This window comes from Emydura macquarii, unplaced genomic scaffold (assembly GCF_026122565.2).
Source record: "Emydura macquarii macquarii isolate MOO-44397 ecotype Brisbane River unplaced genomic scaffold, CSIRO-AGI_Emac_v2 contig_1253, whole genome shotgun sequence".
NCBI classification, from domain to species: domain Eukaryota; kingdom Metazoa; phylum Chordata; order Testudines; family Chelidae; genus Emydura; species Emydura macquarii.
In genome coordinates, this window is record NW_027131390.1 from 75,123,781 (window position 1) to 75,144,917 (window position 21,137).

A 21,137-nucleotide genomic window follows, 5' to 3' on the forward strand; every position below is an offset into this window, starting at 1 on the left:
TGCTGTGGGAGTGAAGTGTGGTAGCAATATTAATAAAACTGCATGGACCACTTTGGTCATGTCTTAGGGAATAAATCAAGGTATTTGTTAATAAATGCAAAGGCATAAAGATGCAGTGCTGACAGGAAATTACAGCACAGGAACTGTGTGAGTGTATGTGGGGAGAAAACTAGAAATTACCCAGAAACTCATGGTAATGCTGACCAGTGATTTTTTGATAATTCTGAATTCAGCATATCATGTTTAAATGTAGTGAGATTGTATTTAACTAAGTGGATTTTCTTATGAGCACTCTGAGTAAATTTATCCTGTACATCTACATATCTGATTATCAAGTTAAATAAATCCAGGGTTTAGTCTTAACATATTCAAATGAAATAATTGCCAGGATATGCACTGCTATTTTACAGCAAGTCCCAAAAGTGTCATATTTGTAATTACCTAATAAAAGCCCTTGGCCTTAACTCATCCTGGATGTAACTGTTGTCTTCAGTGAACTCGCCGAAGGACAAATTTGGCTCCCTGCATAGTCTAGGAAATATATCACACAAGGGTGAACTATGAATATTTATATTTCCTGAATTCTGAGGAATTTGTTTACATTTGTTTAAAAGATGCAGCTTCCATTTTTCTATGATTGTGCCTTCACTAGCAGTATAAAGTTTGTATTAATGTGCAGCATGGGGAAATCCTATCCCTACTGCCATCTGATCTGTAGCACTGTGTGAATGTATGCAAACATCTCCGAGTACAGCCTTACAGATTTACAAAGCTGCTGTATATTCTGCAGAGGAGGTTCCTGTATGTTAGAAGAATGACTTCTGACAGCTTGGGGAGCTGTGAGCCCTCCTGGCTTTGTGGGCTTGAGATACATAAAAATTAATCCACTTGGAAATACTTGCTCAAGGAGGAGATAAGTTCCTTCTTGGCAGGAGGAAAACGAGGAAAAAAGCTAGTTGTTTTGCAAAATCTTGAAGTTTCAAAAAAAAAAAAAAAAAAAAAAAAAAAAAAAAAAAAAAAAAAAAAAAAAAAAAATGGAGGCACCTGGTTGATTTCCAAAGAATGGATGCTTTACTCTGAAAAGATTTTCAGGTATTTTGGAGAGAAAATTATGTAGAACTTTTGCCTCAAGTAGATTTGCCAAATTAAAAGTCTTTTTGACTGGTAGGTTGTTGCTTTTGGAACAATGCAAATATAAAATTCCAGCTAGACATATTGGAAAAAGCAAGAGTCCCTGCTCATGTTTGTAATCTATCATCCTGCTGTCAATGGGTAGCTGGTCCCTGTAAGCAGAATAGGACCAGTGCCCTTGTATCAGAGCTGGTGGGGCCAGTTGAGCCAATTAAAGGGGGCAGGCCTTCACCAGGGAATGTTAACAGCCTGTTAGAGGAGGAATGATTGGGACAGGCTCTGCACCTGGCACCAAATGAGAGTGGAGCTAACTCCTGTGGCAGAGCCATGAAGCTGCTGTTCCAGAAGAATAGCTGGAGCTATCTGAATGAAGATTGGCTAAGCAAGGAGCTGGCTGGTGCTGGAAAGCTGCAAGAAGCTGGATTACCAGAGACCTCCGGGAGGAGAGGCTGTGAAATCCTAAAAGAAAAGGTGAGCAGAGGGGCTATTTTCTGTTTGTTTATCCAAACAACCTGTTTAAAGGGGATTGGGCCTGGCAATGTATACTTGTTTAACTGGGGAGAAGCCCCTGCCATGCCCACAAACTGACTTGTGTGGGAGACAGCTAAATTAGTACCTAGTTAATGTCTTACTTCCATGTTCTGGGTTTAGGAGCTGCAGTAAAATACCAAATGACAGATATAATTGGTCCTGACCTCAAACCAATTGACACTCCATTTCAGGCAGCTATTTTAATTGAAATAGGTGATAGTCAAAGATCTGCAGTTCCTTAGGAAGTTGTTAAAGAAATGTAATACTGAGAAGAGAGATCTGTCCATTCAAGAAGACAGGCATTGGCCAGATTTTTATAAGCAGAGAAGAAAACTACCTATCCCACAACTTCAGTTTCTGACACCATAGTATCTGGCTCCAGGGTTGGTTTAAATAGCCTCCAGGATTTAAAAAAAAGAAAAAAGCAAGCAACCAGAATTGCCTTGACTTTATTCCAGTTAAATATTTTCACTGTAGAACAGATGAAGGCCAAGGGTTTTAGAGAACATTTGAGGAAGAGAGAGCCTTTTAAAAAACTGAATAGGAACATCAGCCATTAGTGTCTCTACCAAATAAACACTCCCAAATCTTCCCTGTGTTCTAGTCAGTGTCCAAAAGCTGTTCTCTTTTGTTGCTGCAGAACTACAATCAGCCCTTAACTTTTGAACAAAACTGCTCTTGACTTCAATGGGAATTGAGTGCATGTAACCAAAGCTATTTTATGGGGCACCCAGTTCCCACTCTTTGATCAGAGAATGTATCTGTTCAGGCAGTTTGCTGAAGTATAGACTTCCTAGGTAGCTCTCACTCCCATATCTTCAAATGTTGTTCTGTTCTAGGAAAAGAATACACTTCCGTGAGGGGTAGAAAAATGCTTGGAACCCACTGGCATTTAATCTTTGTCACAGCTTGTTGGCTGACTTGAGTTCCAAATAGTGATTGGTCAGTGAGACTCCTGGAATGATCATTTACAATATCTAGCATCCTGGCACGGGGTTGACCGAAGAAATCCCACTGATCCCATCCTCTTTTCGTACCCTAAAAGTTATGGGGGGTGGGGCTGTGAAAGCAAATGTGGTTTGGATGGAAAAATAAAAATGGTTATAAATTGCTTGAAGCTAGATTCTATTTTCTAATATGTTTTCCTAAATGACACCTGACCTATGGATCCAGATCCATGCTGGAGCCTATCAAGCCTCATATTCATACATAGTTCTTGTCAAGAGTCCTCTGGAGCAGGAATTAGTTTGTGTTTGAAAATTTAATCTAGAATTAGAATAAATTGTTTTGGAGTGGGGATGGAGGCAAAATCCTTCCAAAATGTATTTAAATTCAAGCAGAAGCTGCAAAGCTGCTTGCTAAAAATTCCAGTGCCTGAACGGGTAGAAACCATCACATGACATGCCTGTTCTTTATGCAGTCCCTATGTGTGTCAACTGAACAGAGAGCTTACTATCACAAGGTGTGTGAAAATACACAGGGCAAATGTCAAATTGAACAGCATGATTTTGGATTGAAAATAGAGGGGGTACTTTGACAAGGCAAAGCTGATGGAAGCCTGAAGTTATTTCACTTTCAAATCTATTGAGCGAAGATAACCTCCTGAAGACATAATTCCGATTACAGTAGCCAGTCTCCATGTGAGCTTTGTTCATAATAGAATGAAGGGTTTTTTAATACCAAGAAAGAACTTCTGGTTCTAGCATAGATTAAATAGCAACATAAAGCTATTTCTGATTCTGAAATATGTGAAATGGTTCTCCTGGAAAAGAAGTAGGATTGTCAAAGAGATTAAGAACAAATGGCACTAAATAAACGTAAAGCTCTTTGATACTAACGCACGGAAGAGGATTTTGACTGGTATGGTAGAGCTGGTCAGAACACTTTCAACTAAATAAATGAGTGTGTGTGTGTGTGTGGGGGGGTTTGGTCAAAACATGTTTTGTTGAAGCTACAACATTTCACAGTGTGTGGAACAAAAGTCCAAACTTCACAAATTGTTGTGAAACAACTGTCATTCTCCAGCCAACTTGACTGTTTAGCTCTGCAAAGCTACTGTAATGGGGAAGGCAGCACCCTCATTATACATGCCCATGTTCAGGCACTTGAACTTTGCTGGAGTGAAAAAACCCCTCTTTAGGATATAATGTTTCCCCTTGTCCTCAGCCAAAAGGTATTTTTGTATTTTGTGAAGCACTGGGCAGCTGTTCAGGTTTTCAGAGTGAAGGAGGAGAGGGTGAAAAAGTATTTATTCAGGCAATTAAATCTGATGCTGTTTACATACGCCGCCTCCCCCCAGTTGGGTAACTCATCTGGCTTAATTTTAAAACTTGTGAGTCTCCACTGGATTAAGTTGTCCCTTCATACAAGTGCCACAGAAGTGTTTGAAGTGATTTGGATCAGAAATTAAGTTGTTTAAAAATCATGGTCTATTTGCAGTCTGGTCCCAGCTCTCCCTGATGCAACTACAGCACAAATGGACTTAATGCAGAGGTTTTCCCCATGACTGGAGTACCAGCTGAGTCGCTTTGAGTGCTGCTGCAGCCCATGGACTGCAGTAGACTCTATGGTACAGACCCCTCCAGCTCGATGTGACAGATCTAGCTAGTGGAGCCCCATAATTGAGGATCCACTGGTTATGGCCCTGCCGTCCTTTTACAACATCCTTTGTATGCACTGATGTATGGAACAGCTCTGTGGTGGGGTGGAGAGATTCCCATCATGAGCTATCTGAGCCCAGCCTCTGCATAGTGGAACAGGTGAGCTTAGCTGCTTTTGGAGCCCTACATGTCTGCATGAGCTCCTGTAATTTTTCTGCCAAATATTTTGAATGTAGCAATGCTGCATTCCAGCTCTGCTTGTCTAATGCACACTGAAATAAACAAGTACTTTTAGTGCTGTGATTACATGTCTCATTACATATACACAAAGGCATGTAATTAGCACATCCAATACTGCATGGCATTTATTTCCATAAAAAATAGAGCAGTAAGCTGTAGCTATCCTGTGTGAGTACCTGGAGCACCACCCATCTGAACTGCACAATGAGACAGAGAAGCACTTGAGATTTGTGTTCTTTAAACTGAAGAGTACTGTAATGCTAAGCTTGGTACTTGCCTTGGATTTCCTATTGTTTTTGTTAAAATCCTCAGTCTCAAGTTTCTTTTAAGTGTGGTTTATCTGCTGCAGCTGAAACAAGGAAGTGTAAATTAAATTCCCCAGCCACCTGAGACAGAAGTGATGTTATTGCCTACCCTCAGTTGAGTGGTTTTACATTCTGACAGGTGCTGAGTAGGGACTGGGAGGCTGCTGAGAGGATGTGCTGAATCAGTGCATTTGCTATCTAACCTGCCCCCCACACACCCTGCCCAGCCTTGCCCATTCATGGAACTATGCTGGGCTGCCTCTGCTCCTTTGTGGTTAAAACTGCTCTCTGCTACCGTTGTCTGTGCAGAAGACTGCCAGGGCCCTGCAGCAAAGTTGATGTCGATGCCACTGGAAGCTAGCATGCCTCTTGGCCTGAGTTTATCCAGCTCTTTCTTAGAGTCGCCAGTGCTGGAGAGTTACTAATATTTAATATTGTCAGATTGTTTGTTTGTTTGACGTGGGATAAGCTGAAAGGTAAATTGCTCTGGAAATGGATGCCATGCTTTCATTGACCTTTGGAATGGGCACAGGTTTCTTACTGTACTCTCAAACAACTTGGATCCAAGCTTCTTTCAGAAAAGGGCACCCCCTCTGAACATGAACATTCATGTTGCAAGATGCACTATTACAATTTTTCTCTATTCAGGCTGTTTAGGAAGCTGCTAAGATCAGTGGTTGATCTCATCAAGTGCAGTGTCCCATCCCTTACTGTGGCCAATGTCTATAGTGATATAGAACTCCAATCAGACATATACTTTTGAAATACTAAATTCTTGGGAAGAGGTCTTCCTAACTCCCTGAGGCCATACTGGAGTACGCTCTGAAGCATAAGAAATAAAAAGCCATTGCATGTTAATGTAGTAAGCGTAGTTGGACCTGCTAAGTCTTTTGTGGGTGTAATACTTTTAAACATTTGTTACTAAGCTATTTGCCTCAATGATACTTTGCAACAGTGAGTTCCACAGGCTGTATGCTGCCCAAAAAAGTATTTCCTTTTATCAGTTTGATCTTTATTGCCTTCCTGCTGGTCTCATCTTTGCACTATGGGAAGTGATCAACTGAACTACATGATTAACCTCCTTTATACCATTCAGAACGCTGTATTTCTTTTACTTTTCTCTTTCCAAATTATTAAGAAGCATTTTGAGATTAAAAGTGCTAACATTAAATAGAGGGAGAATGAAGAGAAGTGGGACTATCTAAACTCCTGAAGCAGAGACTCATTGCTGTGTCCTTCTGGATGTTAGTTTTTCTTTAAGATACTGACCAAACCTGAGCACCTGAATGCTTCAGTATAGCTTTAAAGAGCTACCTTCTTTCCCAGTTGTCTGCACGGAATTTCAGCTGCCATGTTGCCCAATTACTAGAACTGGTCAAAATATTTTGAATGATTAAATCTGATGGGAAAAAAGGGGGCTGCTTTGTTCCCCCCCCCAAAAAAAAAAAAATCTGATTTCACATAGCTTGACAGTTGGTCACAATTTGAGTTTTTGAAATTTTTCAACAGACATTTTTAATGACTATTTTCCCCATTTTTGAATCAGCTCTACACTCACTCAAGTTTCATTAGGTTTTGGAGTTGCTCGGACTCTTGTCTAGTTTTCATGCTTCCCACTCCTGAAAGAGACCAGAATCTCTCATTAAATAGGAAGCAAAATTATCCTTCGGTCAGGATTTAGCTGACTGACATTGGTGACCAACACCTCTCTCATGATTACATTTAGTGTGAGAATACACCAGCCAGGATTCTGACAAGGATTCTAGTGGGGGCAGTGGCACAGCAGAAACGAGTATTACTACACTTCTTTTTGACTTTTCTTGACATTAGTCTCTGGGGCAGCTGCTGAAGGCTCTTGTGAGTACACACACACATTTATATTTTAAAAAACCCCAAACAACTTATTGGAAGCCACTTCAATCTGCCTCCAGGAGGGAGCATTACTATTTTGGTCTCTTAAGTGAAAAAGGCATTAATCTTCCAGAGATTAGCAGGCTCTCCTCAACAGCAAAAATAATCCTAGGGTGCATATAAAGTTGGGTTGCCAAGGTTTCAATCTTATTTTCAGGTGATTTTATCCAAAGAATTTAGAAACAAGTGGATCCTACTTTTGCTTACCGATTTACTTAGATCGATTGAGCCTAGGGTTATCCTCTGGAAAATACTCAAGCTAAGGTCTCTGAGACCAAGGCTAATGAGCCTTAGTAACAGGTCTGCTAATGCAGTTCAGGTCAGCTGAGCTCGAAAGGCCTGGTTTGCTGTTTTCTCCCTCAGCCTCAGATGATTGTGTAGTTTAGGACAATGCTTATATTCCTAACTCTCTCTCTCTCTCTCATGGTGGTGACAACTACTGTTTAGTGCTTTGACAGGCAGAGAGCTGTGTATTATGATGGATATTCTATCTACTTGTAACAGTAACATGAAGGCGAGTGGGAATAATACAGGAAGCATCAACATGCATACAGGATGTCAAGTTTACTTAGTGGACAAGACTCAATTTTGAACCATTTGAGAACCACAAACTATCAGTCATTTCAAGTCTAGGATCAGAGGAACTCCCCCCTGTATTCCTAATGATTCTTTGCGCCCATACCTAAGAATGGTCATACTGGGTCAGATCAATGGTCCATTTGGCCAGTATCCTGTCTTCCGACAGAGGCCAATGCTAGAAGCTTCAAATGGAATAAGCAGAATAGGCCATCATTAAGTGATCCATCCTGTCATCCAGTCCTAGCATCTGGCAGCATCTAGCCTAAGAACACCCAGAGCATGGGGCAATATCCTTGACCATCTTGGCTAATAGCCATTGATAGACCTATCTTCCATGGACTCACCTCATTCTCTTTTTTAACCCTTTTATAGTTTTGGCTTTCACAGCATCCCCAGCCAATGAGTTCTACAGGTTGATACTGTGTTAAGTCAAGAAGTACTTCCTTTTGTTTGTTTGGTTTTTTTTTTAAACCTGCTGCCTATTAATTTAATTGGCTGACCCCTGGTTCTGGTATTACGTGAAGGAGTAAATAACACTTCCTTATTCATTTCCTTCATGATTTTATAGACCTATCCTATACCACCCATGTCTCTTTTCCAATCTGAACAGTTCGTGTTTTTAATCTCTCGTCATTCCATACCCTTAATTTTTGTTGCCCTTCTCTGTACCTTTTCCAATTCTAATATATCTTTCTTGATGGGATAACCAGAACTGCACACAGTATTCAAGGTGTAGGCATACCATGCATTTATATAGAAGCATTGATATTTTGTCTTATCTATTCCTTTCCTAATGGTTCCAAATATGGTTAGCTTTTTGACTGCTGCTGCACCCCGAGTGGATATTTTTTAGAAAACTATCCATTATGGATCCATTAGGATTGCTTTCTTTAGTAACAGCTAATTTAGGTTGCATCATTTTGTATGTATAGTTGACTGTTTTCCAATGTGCATCACTTTGCATTTATCGACATTGAATTTCATCTGCCATTGTGTTGCCCAGTCACCCAGTTTTGTGAGATCTCCTTGTACCTCTTTTGCCGTCAGCTTTGGACTTAACTGTCTTGAGTAATTTTATATCTGCAACCCTTGCAACATCACTCTTTACCCCTTTTTCCATATCGTTTATGAATATGTTGAATAGCATAGATGCCTAGGAGACACCAATATTTACCTCTCTCCAGTCTGAAAACTGACCTTTTATTCCTACCCTTTGTTTCCTGTCTTTTAACCAGTTACTGATTCAGAAGAGGGCCTTCCCTCTTAACCCAGGACTACTTATGTTGCTTAAGAGCCTTTGGTGAGGGAACATCTCACAGGCTTTCTCTAATGTCCATGTACACTGTATAACCCCTGTCTCCATGGTTGTGGACCCCCTCAAAGAATTCTTATAGAGGGGTGTGGCATGATTTCCCTTTACAAAATCCATATTGTCTCTTCCCCAACAAATCATATTCATCTGATATTTCTGTTTACTATAGTTTCAACCAATGGGCCTGGTATGAAGTTAGGCTTACTGACCTGTAAGTGCCAGGATTGCCTCAGGAGCGTTTTTTAAAAATTTGCATCACCTTGACTAGCTTCCAGTCATTTGGTACAGAAACTGATGTATGTGATAGGCTACATACCATAGATGATAGTTCTGCAATTTTCATGAGTTCCTTCAGAACTCTTGGGTGAATACCATCTGGTCCTGGTGACTTATTACTGTTTAATTTATCAATTTGTTCCAAACCCACTTGACATCTCAATCTGGGACAATTACTCAGATCTGTCATCTAAAAAAGAATGGCACAGGTGTGGGAATCTACCTCAGATCGTCTGCAGTGAAGACCAATGCAAAGAATTCATTCAGTGGTCCCCCTCCCCCCCATAGCTTGGGTCTTCCTTGAGTGCTCCTTTAGGAGGTAGATCATCCAGTGGCCCTATTATATCAATATTCTCCTTTAATACCATCACTTAAGTTCACCCATTTTATTTAGACTTACAGTATTATAAAAATTGTCACTTGAGTTGTCTACCATCGTGATATAATTGAAGGGGTCTCTTTTTTTTATTGGACTGTTTTTCTTCAGTTCCTACTTGTATTTCTATCCTCTCCTCTTTACTGAAAAATATAGAGAATCTCCCTTACTAGAGCCTCCCTTGCATGTGTCTATTTTCTCTCAGCCCTTAGTTTAAAAACTCCTCTACAATCTTTTAAATTTTACATGCCAGCGATCTGCCTGCATTCAGTTTAGGTGGAACCTATCCTTCCTAAATTTGGTCTTCAGGACACCTCTCTCACCTTTCCCTAGGTCATTGGTACCTACATGTATCACAAATGCTGGCTCCTTCCCACTACTGTACATATATCTACCTGGATGTCTTGAGAGTTCTGCCACCTTTGCACCCAGCAGGCAATTCACCACACAGTTCTCTCATATCACAAACCCAGCTATCTGTATTTCTCATGATCGAATCCTGCATTATTACTACCTGTCTCTTCCTCATAACCAGGATTCCCTCCCGCAGAGAGGTATCTTCAGTGTCAGAGAATACCAGAAGATCATCTGGAAGGAGGGTCCTACTTATGGGATTTTCTCTCTCTGCTCCAGTGTGATGATCTCTTCTCTCCCCCCACCCCCCCCAAGTTCCATCCTCCTCAACAGCACAGAGGCTGTCAGACTAGGGGGGTGGGGTGGGACTGCTCTACTCTGTGCCAGAAAGTCTCATCTATGAACCCCTCTCTTCCTTAGTTCCTGCAGTTCAGCCACTCTACTCTCAGCCTGTATTCAGTCTGAAGGCCATGAGCTCTTGACATGCCACCTGCCCACAAGGTAGGTAATCATACATGCTGCATTCAGTCAATACACTGGGTAGCCCCTACTCTGCTGCTGGACTTCTGGTTGCATTCTTTTTACTACTGCAGATTTGCTTGTTTGTGGGGAGGGAGCTATTGCCCTACATTTGAACTATGGAAGGTGTAGGGGATAGTCCCTACATATTTTAAATAGCTCTGGGCTATCACCTTATTTAGTCAGCAGGAGCAACTCTCCCTTGGCCTTGAAATGTAAGGAGCCCTTCCCTTACAGGCATGGTGGATAGGTAGACTTCTCCCAGCATGAGTGGGCATGGCCTCTAGCCAGATTGTGGCCTCAGGCCTCATACAATTTATAGTTACTTCTTCCTTTACTTGTAAAGAGAGAGTAAATCATGGAAATGGGACATGTTTTGTCTGGAAACACTGACGGAGCATTTCCAGTTGAAACTGGACATTAGCCCATTTTTGGCACTCACCAAACAAATGAGCCCCTGTTGGGGGAAAAAGATAAGCTTGAGTTAGCTGAGAGTTCCCTTCCCCTCTGAGATGCCTTTGGGCCAGCATTAGGATAGCAGTATTCTAAGCCGATCATCTCAGGGAATCCTGTGCAGCATCATTCAGATACATAGAAGCTATCTTACAGAGTAGACGACCTCTGAGAAACAAATGTTCTTATTGGAGGAGTCAGGCACTCTCCTTAATGTTAGGCTTTTTTCTGTTCAGAGAGCACAAAGATAGTTAAGGGAGCAGACAATTCACATCTCTTAAAAGCACTGTCCATACTCTCACCTCATGGGAAGGAGTGATACTGATCTTGATAGAGAAGAGGCTTTATTGGAGCAGATATTAATCAGAACCTTGGCTCAAGAATGGAGGGGCACTGTTTTCTGTACACAAAGGGCAAAGCTTCTCTCTTGCTGCCAAGGTGAAGGAGGGGAATAACTGGTAGAGGAAAAATAATTTAAAAGCAGGATGGCGTTACTGCTGAACAAAACTGGCAAATCTTTGAGAAAGAAACTATGATATGAAGAACCTTTGTAGGCAGTTGGGGAGTAGTGGTCTCTGAGGGTAGGGTAGCTAAGACTGTTCTGACCAGCACCTTAAAGCTGTCCTAGACTAACTCCTCCAGGAATTAGTCAGAAATATTTAAGGTGACATCTGTGGTGAAACAAGAGCTTAAGAGACCTTTTTCTTGTGGCAGAAGCTGGCTTTAACTTTTCTAGGAGGGTAGAGGATTGGCCAAGCTAGGGCCACATCTCTCCAGCAGCCCATTTACTGTCTTACATGAACTTGGTAGAAAGAGAGCATGTTTCTCTTTGCTTTTTCTGCTTGCTTGGCAATTTTATCACCTGTACTATGAAGTTAGCTTTTTCTAAGTAATTTCATCCAATCTATTAGTAATTTTATCATCTAGCAGATTACAATAGGTTTTTCCAGCATCCTCCAGAAGTCCTGTTGCTAATCATAGAAATCCCTTGTCAAAACACTAACTAAGGCATTCCTACATTCTTTGTATATGTTATGAGTTAGTCACACACTGTTTTAATACCATATTCTTCTATGTACAGGTTTTACAAAGATGCCAGAGTCTGGCTTTTTCAGTATGAGGGGGGATAGCAATCCTCTATGAGAGGAGTTGGTTGCCTGTTGGTTCGTTGAAGTGTGTCTTGGGAGGAATAGGAAAGAATCTTGCACTACGATTTACTTTGAGTGTAAAGAAGTGGTTCCTAATGATTTTGTACATCTGAGCAAAGATGTTACTAGAAGGGGAAAAAAAAAAAAAAAAAAAAAGACTGGGGCCTGGGCTGGTGATAAAAGCTTTTGTAACCTTTATTAAGAAATCTCACCTTTACTGAACTTTTTAACCGACATGGTACTAAATGTGTATTCTATAAAGTCAGGTTCAGTGACCAAATAAAAAATGTTACATTCTTGTATTCATATACCAAACCTACTACCCTAGCCTTACTTATTTATTAAAAAGACAGTAAGAAACAGGATGAAGGTTTACTTTGAACAGATGCATGCACTTCCAAGGGCAGTTCTAATATCCTAATATTAACAACCTAATGAAAGTTAGCCAGTGTAATACAGGAAGTTCTGATTTAGAAATTGAACTTGTTTGCCTTTCAGAAATAGTTGCATACTGTTATATGAAAAATTCAACAGCCTTACAGCAAATATATATCTGGGTGGTTGTTTCTGCAAAACATGTTTCTTGCAAAGTCAGGGCAGCTGTATTAAAAGTTAAACAAATTCAAGAATAATGTGCTTGTAATTATATATTAAAGTGACATTACAAGACTTAGTTGTCAGTAATCTTTATACATTTTCAAAATCCACAGTTTATTCCATGTATTTCTCCTCAGGTTATCAGGTAGACTGAAGCATGCTATTACTCTGGAAACTTATATAAATCATTCCCAAATCCACTACAACACCCATTTTGAAAGATTTAGGCAGGTATACGGGTTGCAGCTTCCTCCTCTGCATCAGCTCTGTTTGCATTAATTTCTGCTAGTGTTCGACCAAACCGCGTCCATTCATCATTGCGGGGAACAGCAATTTGCTATGAAGAAATACAATATTATTTGCACCTATTGATAAGTACATATTGAATGTAGTTTAGCTCATTTTAACACCTTGCCTAACACCACATTTATGAATTGTGATGATATAACAGTTTACCTTATTCAATGGAAGTTTTCAAATAGCCTTACTAGCAAATACAGCTGGTATTCATTGTCCAACAAATGGCAGTAACTTAGTATGCTTTAAAAGACTAATAAATTCAGTGCTTGATAAGGATGCTGTCAGAATTCTAATGGTGAAGTCCTGTGTTTAAACACAGAACAAAAATGGCAGTGGTGTAGTTACTTTGGCCAATATGCCTCAGTCTGGAGAGACCACCTCTATACGTAGTTCTTTATCCTGGTACAACAATCCTTGAAATGCTAGGTACCAAGTGTGATAGTTTTACAGATACTGACACCTGCCCAGTAGGAATTGAAGTGAGACAGTCTCACTTCAATGTTCAAATAGACATTGAATGGTACATTTGTTTACCAACAACTTGGAATACATTCAGAGTAGTGATAAAGAGGTAAATACTTTCTCCACCCACTACTAATCTCCTCTAAATGCAATTCCTACCTCCTGCAGCATAAATTACGCAGAATTTGTAAATTGTTGCATCTCATTATACTGACAATTTTACTTCTAGTTGCACAATTACAATACATGTCAAAGTTTCTTTAAAATGCTAAAATATTGTAGGAAGTTGAACTGAGATTGAAACAATTTAAAAATCAGAATTAATCCTGAAAGCAAGAGGACTAGAACCTCTATCTTGCATTACCATTTATTCCTGGCAAAAAGGTTTTGGAGGAAAGTTGAAAGTCAAAAAAGGTAAGTGACAAATTCAGGAAGGTACTTTAAATCCATGTAACAAGCAGCAAACAAGTTACCTACCTCTCCCACATCATATATAACTATTTGTCCTTCCGAATCACCGACAGCAATCTCTCTGCCAGAATGTGTCCATCTCACACGATTAAGAGCAGGATTACCTTCTACAGTAATGCTTGCAGTTGGCACCTGTATCCATTTAAAACAGTTAAAACTGAGTATTTCTATAGCTGTAATCATCATCTGTCCATGCCCGTCATTTATTTAAAAAAAATTAAGCAGAAGTGTATTCCAGCCAACTGTTCCCCCTGCTGTAAAGGGAGGTTTTAAAAGGTGAAACAGATCAGTGTTAAAGATTGGACAAGTGTTTCCTGCAATGGCCCAATACACTGGGGAGGGGAATTAGGAGGGATGGGAGCTTACAAGCCTTACCCCAGTTACTCTCCCCTGCTCCTCTTTCCTTCCAAAAGCTACCTCCGTTTTTAAAAAAAGTTTGTAGCAGTCATGAGAAATACATATGCAGAAATTGTCATGAGATATCCTATGGCAAGCAAATCTCATTTAGAAAGAGGGGAAAAATTGCTTCATAACATTTAATACAAGCAATCCCTAAATCAGTAGGAACATAGTGTAAATACACTGCATTCTACAGAACTGATAGGGAAATTTGCCAAAAAATAATCCTAGGACAATTTCTCCCCCGCCCAATTCTTCTCAAAACATGTAACACAGCCAACATAGTTGTTTAGTGGAATTAATTTCATTGCTACCTGTCAGACCTGTATTTAGGAATGTCCTCAATAGGCTTTCTGCTAGTACAGGGAGGATCAGCTGTGTTGAGGTACACAGCCCTTTAGAATTAAAGGCTCTATGTAAATGTAATATAGGCATGTAAGTGTTATGACATACATGGTCTTTGGGATAGATATTGATTACAATCCTTTACAGAACCTCACTGTTTGTAAAACTATGCTGTCTGAAGGTAACAGTGTCTCACCCTACCAGCTCGTTAATGATTGTGGTATGATTTTTCTAGCATGAAAAAAATACCAGCCAAATTCAAATGTGAGCCAGTGAATCTACTATGGCAACTAAGAGTGTAACAGCTATCTTATGTGACACATTCATAGTATCAGGATGCTTAGCCCTGTATGCCATAGTCACTAAAAGGTGCCTTGATGATGTACTTGGGCAAGTCCTAAGAGAGAACCATACAAATATAGCATGATATATAAATAGGAATGTTGTATTCCTTTTATACTGGGAGAACAATACCATTTTAGTTACCACCATCAGGCACAAAAAAGTGATCTGAATTATTCCCCTCTAATCACACATCTACTATGTAATGCCAAGGTGGTGGTGGCAGAAATATATAGCATGATAAAACACTTCTGGCCATACACATTTCTGAAGAAATGTAAGATTTTTAGTTCTTGTCAAGTTTGAAACAGTTAAGCTATTGTACATCACCTCAGTATCATTGTTGAGATTCCACAGATCAAGCCTACCCATTCCATCCACACAAGCAAACAGGGCAGGGTGAGTGGGAGACCACATCACATCATAAACATAGTCTGAGTTGTCTTCAAATGAGTAGAGGGGCTTGTTGTTCTGAAACAAAAGTGTGTAATACTGTAAAATTACAATATTTATATTTGGGGTTCTGAAAGCAACATCTTTTCACAACGACAAAGATTTTTGTACAGTACGTATTGCAGCAATTCTACAATTAAAGTAACAATCTTTGCTTAAAGAATTCCTTAAACTGTCTCTTACATAAGTAAATCACAAAATAACTGCAAGACTGACCACCTTTCCCCACCTGGGATGAATTATATAGCACATTTATTGCCTGCTATTAAAACACAGCCTCAATAGGAAGCTGGTATAACAACCTCAATACGAGTAAGTTCTGGTCAAGTCTTCTGAACTGAGCTGGTCTGATGGCCTAGTGGTAGGCTTTTACACTATTCTGGGGGAGACCCCAGCTTCATGCTTCCCAGAACAGCAATGTTGCAAAGGCAGCTCGCAAAGCAAGCAATGGAACAATGTTGACTGGTTTTGATGGGAGCGCCCTCCTAGTTCTCAACAAGATTGTGGCATGCCTTGTGCACGCGCTGTGGTGAGGACTAAGGAGATAAATCAGTTACATTGTAATTTAGGTGTATATATTAGATTTGAATCATTACATTGTTCTTCCCAATCCAGTAACAAAAGTTGAAAGGATGAGCAAAATGGACCAGAAATAGACAAATGAAGCAACATTTACATACAAAAGTTACATTTAGGTGAAAATGAGTTACAATAATCTTGGTGTCTACTTTTAGGTTATTGAAAAAGAACTAAGCTACATAAATTAACTCATCTGATGTTACCATTCACCCAGTTGGCTTAACAAGCATCCCTAAACCATCTGATAATGCTTTGGTTAACTGAATCTTACATTATAGCACCACCTTGTGTCAAAGTCTAAGGCCTTGTCTATACTTAAAAAATAAGGTGACCTAATACAGATTACAGCAGTGGTTGTAAGTCAATTACAGTGGTGGCTGATGTCCACACTGCCCTCCTTGGGTTGGTGGAGTGTGTCCTCACCACCAGCACGTCCACCAATCTAAAGGGCAGTGTGGGGAGCTGAAGCCCGCAACTCTCAACTCCCTCATGGGAGCCCACAAGCTCCCGAGCTTCCTATGAGCTGCCCCTGCACGGCCCGGTCCCAGCCAGGAACCTGGGGAAACCACCAAGGACTTCTCCCCTCCCCTTTCCCTTGCAGGAGCCAGGGCAAGCCACACAGGGCTTCTCTGTTCTCCATCCTCCTCCAGAACAGGCAGCCATGTCAATTTCACAGCTCATCCATGTAATTGACAAGGCTGCCCCTGTGGGAAGCAGGTGGAGAAGCACCTGAACTTCTAGCCCCAGCTTCCAGTCAGAAGCAGGGACCAGCAGCCAGAGCTTCTCACCCCACCCCCAGCTGGGAGCAGGAACCAGCCATCAGCGGAGCATTGAAATTGACAAGAATGACAGCCCAAGAGCCCATGTAAGGGGACGCAGTGTTTACATTGACACTGAGCTGCCCTAACTATGCCGACAAAAGCCCTACACCTCTCAGCAAGATGGCTTTATTGTGTCGAAAAACAAAGCAGTTCTGTTGGTGGGGTGTTCATTGCAGTGTGTACACCACCTCGGTTTTGTCAACCAAAGCTGACTTTGGTCATTCTAGTGTAGACCAGGTCTAACTGTTAAACACCTCTGTTTTAGATACCTTAGTTGTCCAAAGCTTTACTGTCCAATCAAATGATGAAGTGACAAAAAGGTGAGAGAAGTCTACAGGTCCAACTGCTGCATGGCAATGGATGCCTGTTATTGGTCCTTGGTGTCCTTCAAACATCTCACTGATCCCTGCTTTGCTGTTTAAAAATATATTTAGGTTAATTTCCTTTGAAACTATATTTCACAAATACAGGCAATAACGAATACATGTTTTAAATAAATTGGGAGTGGGTTTCAATGGAACCCAGGTAGCTTTGGCCTGCAGAGGGCAGTGAAATGTGGGTTTGAATATGATCCTGTGTATTAAATTATTTTCCAAAGCTTTATTCTGTTATACTTAAGTGCAGAAATAACACCACAGAAAACAGTAACATTTGGCAAGGCTATCCCATCCACATTTGACTAGATATCTCTGCAAGCAATAGCTAAATATTTGAATCAGATAAAGAACAAAATTCAGTCCTCAGATATGGATATGAAACTCCCATTGCCTTAAACAGGAGTCACATGTAGCTGAGGCAGACTTTAGTCCTAAAGCAGTGACAAAACATTCACAATCATCTCATATCAGAACTGATCAAGTGGAGAGGAGGGAAAAAGAAGGTTATGAAGAAGAGAGACAATTTTGGCTAGTTTTAAACTAAAGAGCTGTGCAGTGAGACAGGTGTGTATTTGAAATGAAAACTGGACACTCCATTTTATTTAAGAAAGCAATTGATGAGATACAGCCAGATAATTTCAAAACAAATTGAACAGCAGGAGAAATGCTAGCCAATTTAAGATGTGTATGTGATGTTACTGTACAATTAACTGTAGAACCAATATAAAGTTTGGGATGTTCTGCTACAATTCAAATGAATCGAATTGAAGTCTATTAGTTCATCTTTTCATAATTAAAAGTAGTCCTAAGCCAAAGTAAAGAAATACTTATATACCAGACCCTTTTCTTGAACTTTAAAAGTTCTGATTTAATATTTCTTATTGTTAAAAAGATATTACCTTTTTATATAAGCATCAAGTTCTGCAATGAACAATTAAGCTTAAACAACAAAAGTTTTCTATAAAGCAAAAAATCCTGTAAGCTTTACTATTTTAACACATGCAAATATTTTGAGTGTCTATTCACCTGCCATGGCGGCATGCTGTGTACACAGAGCCTTCCTCACTTCCAACAACAAAGTTGTTGACATCTCCAACAGGAAAGGACATGCATGTGACAGCTACAGCCTTGGATTGCTTATGAACCAACTCCATGCTATCCTGTAGAGAAAAGTAGCAGGAACTTATTTTTCAAACCTGCCATCTTATCTCTTACCAGAAATCATGTAGGTCTTCTAGTACTAGTTAGTCCACAAGCCATTCTTATTCCAGCCCTTCTCTACATTTGGAAGATGTGTCTCATTCAGGAATCCAAGCTTTAGTATCAGTATTGAAGAATCCATAAATTATTATGACAATTTACTACAGTAAAAAAGGAATTTATCTTACAGAAATACTATACAACTACTCAAGGTGTGAATGTCTGCATATTGTCAAAATGCTTAACACTTCTTTAAGTTTTATGAAATACTTAAAGCAGACAGCATTCTAATATTAGAATGCTAAGTATTTAATAAAGTACAGATTAGACTACCTGAGCTAAAGAGAGAGTTGAAGTGGTAAGTAATAGCCTCATCTATAGCTCTTACATATTTTTCCAAGTTTATCCTACCTGTGGTTGGGAAAGCATATCCAGGCTCCATGAGCATATCTTTCCATCAGTTGAGATGCTTATCAGATTATGAGCATTCTGGGTCCCAACCACATTTACACAGTACACAGGGTGCTGAAAAGAGAGATTACAAAATCCTTTTCGGTAACTGTTTCCATAGTTACAAATTCAATGATCATCACTTAATACAAGTGTGAAATACAAATTTTAATATTTCATAAAGCAATTTAAGTTGACTAACAGTACTATTTGAAAGATATGAAAATTCATTTAGCCTTTTAGCATTTAAGTAACACATGGTGATGAGATAAGCACCTATAAAACTGATGGGTGAATGACAAAAACTGTTGGTAATCCCAGACATTAAGTATTAAAACGTCACCGTTCATTCAGGGGAAACCCTCTCCCACCCCAACGGGTTAATGGTCAACAGTGAGTAATTCTCATTTCACCCCTACCGTGTGAGCAGCAGCTGAAAGTGGAGTTCTCTGCACTGGGGTTCTTTTATTGCTGCGATTATCCCATAGCACAATTTGGCCTGAGTATGTGCCACCAACCACCAAATTTGGATGAAATTTTGCAAATGTAGCTGACATCACTGCTGACTGCAAAGGATGATAAAAAAAAAACAACAACATGCACAGGTGACAGTTTTACATTTAAGACAAAATCAATAATTTAAAAGATAGAAAAATGTGACCAAATGCTAGAAATGAGCTTATCCCCAGTGACATTTGATATTGCTTTTACCATCTTGTGCTCCTTTGTCCAAACAAACGAAGGTTCACAACTACATGAGTTGAATGGTTACTTAAAATCCTTGACATTCTTCAACTTTTACTAAATACAAATAAAATCCCACCCTCTCCATATGCATATATTTGATTTGTATCTTCCCCAGAAGTCAGTATTATTGGATTCTATTTCTGTTAAATGACCACAGATTGTGTCTTAGTATCAAGGAGAGCAGAAAACTGTTTTGTCACTATAGTATCAAACCAAAATATAATTACCTTTTGTAATCTATGCCTTGACAGTAATCTGACAGCATTAGATTACAAACTAGTTTTAATTCATTTTAAGTGATTTTTCAGAATTCTAACATTTTGAAAATAAATGGTTATTGCAGGCATGGTCAGACAGAAAAGGTTTGCACATTTTTATTTTTCACTAATCCATTTTAAAACCTGCATCTGTTTTCTACTTGAAGCATGTGTTTTTACTTATCTATTTTATGCCAATTCCTCAGGCCATGTACATTTTATTCAGTGAGCTAAGGTCAGCTGTTCATTCTGCATCCTGATTCCTGAAAAAGCCCTCATACTTAAAAGAAAAACTGACATTATGCCTTAACAATTGAGACTAAGCAACAGATTTGCAGACATGTTTAAATATTCTGAATGAAGTCAGAAATTCTGCAAAGGAGGAATCTTTTCAAACTGATGAAGTCTTCAGCCATCAACATCTGTTTGCAAATACATGTGGTTAAAGTACATGCCAACCCAATGAAATCATTATGTTGACAAGTATAAAGAAGGCACTTGTCCAAATTAATCAACATAAAATCTTTAGCCTGGTGAGACAGGAACTCACATCATACCTGGCAGTGAAAGACATACTCCGGGGTAGTTTTCTTGTATTTCATATTCCACACAAGAGCCACACCATCAGGCTCATGAGGGGCATCTTCATTGTTGTTATAGGAGGCTACAAGCAATTCTGGGTACTGGTCAGAGAGAAGTTAATGGGGAAAAAATGTTCAAAATCAACAAACTGCCTTATACTGACAAAACTAAATTTAACCCATTGGATTAGTCAGCCCCATAAATAGAAAATTTAGATGAGCTCATTACCATAGTAAATATAGTCGCAAGCTTCACTCAAAAATAGGGTTAAAATACAGGATAGTGTTTTATTTAGTATTTATGTATTGTAAATTGTATCCATTATAATTAAAACACTTAAGTGAGGCTAGTTTCTGGACTTAATGCTATACCTTTATGACGGCTGGGCATTTTCTATTCTATTTATAGATTGCACTTAAAAGAACACCTGCATTAGCTTCTCTTACCTCTTTCAAAATATAAAAACAATTACAGAGCTCTAAGGAATACATTTAAAGCACCGTGCATGAATGGTTCCAAAAAAAGTTATGGGTGCACAAAACTTGAAGTATCTGCAAAGACGACTCATAGTAAGTGTTTTTACCTGAGATGACCAGTCCAAACAACTAACAACGCGATGCTTTGACCACCGTTCATCAAAAAACTGTCTGTTTAAGGATAGTTTAGCGCCTGCTTGAATCTCTCTGTAAAGACAGACAATTGGAGGATACTAATCTCAGATCACTTTTTCAGTAACAAATATAGTAAACACAGTAAAGCACTCAATACTCCCACTTTACCCTTCTTTGTCTTCCAAGTCTCTTCCACTATAGTCAAAGAAAATGTTAATCTGCTCAGAAAGAGCTCTTTCTACGATCCTTGTAGAATGGTCAAAGAAACTTAAAAATTCTTCAGAGTGCAAAATTTGTTGTTTTTCCTCTTCTGTAAGCTCATGAGGGGCAGCTGGAAAATAAAGGGTTAGATTTTTCTAAAGTTCATATTTGTCAAAGCATTTATGAAGAAAAAACAAATATTCACATT

The 21,137-nt window shown here is 39.4% G+C and overlaps 1 protein-coding gene and 1 long non-coding RNA gene across 4 annotated transcripts in view; one reads left to right on the forward strand and one right to left on the reverse strand.

Annotated features, from left to right (window-relative positions):
* Window positions 1–1,430: 1,430 nt before the first annotated feature.
* The window catches only part of LOC137153657 (uncharacterized), a 28,039-nt gene continuing 8,332 nt past the window's right edge, over window positions 1,431–21,137 (forward strand). The window contains exon 1 of the long non-coding RNA XR_010919867.1: window positions 1,431–1,602. This is a non-coding gene — a long non-coding RNA (uncharacterized lncRNA). The remainder of the gene's footprint in view (window positions 1,603–21,137) is intronic.
* Window positions 11,907–21,137, reverse strand: part of DYNC1I2 (dynein cytoplasmic 1 intermediate chain 2) — a 40,786-nt gene continuing 31,555 nt past the window's right edge. For all 3 annotated transcript variants that reach the window (XM_067549252.1, XM_067549254.1, XM_067549253.1), the window contains 10 exons: window positions 20,897–21,059; window positions 20,701–20,800; window positions 20,093–20,218; window positions 18,951–19,097; window positions 18,493–18,606; window positions 17,908–18,041; window positions 16,774–16,918; window positions 14,982–15,122; window positions 13,572–13,697; window positions 11,907–12,669 (listed from right to left, as the gene is read on the reverse strand). In XM_067549252.1, the coding sequence (XP_067405353.1) occupies window positions 12,556–12,669; window positions 13,572–13,697; window positions 14,982–15,122; window positions 16,774–16,918; window positions 17,908–18,041; window positions 18,493–18,606; window positions 18,951–19,097; window positions 20,093–20,218; window positions 20,701–20,800; window positions 20,897–21,059 (1,310 nt within the window). In that variant the 3' untranslated portion in view covers window positions 11,907–12,555. The remainder of the gene's footprint in view (window positions 12,670–13,571; window positions 13,698–14,981; window positions 15,123–16,773; window positions 16,919–17,907; window positions 18,042–18,492; window positions 18,607–18,950; window positions 19,098–20,092; window positions 20,219–20,700; window positions 20,801–20,896; window positions 21,060–21,137) is intronic.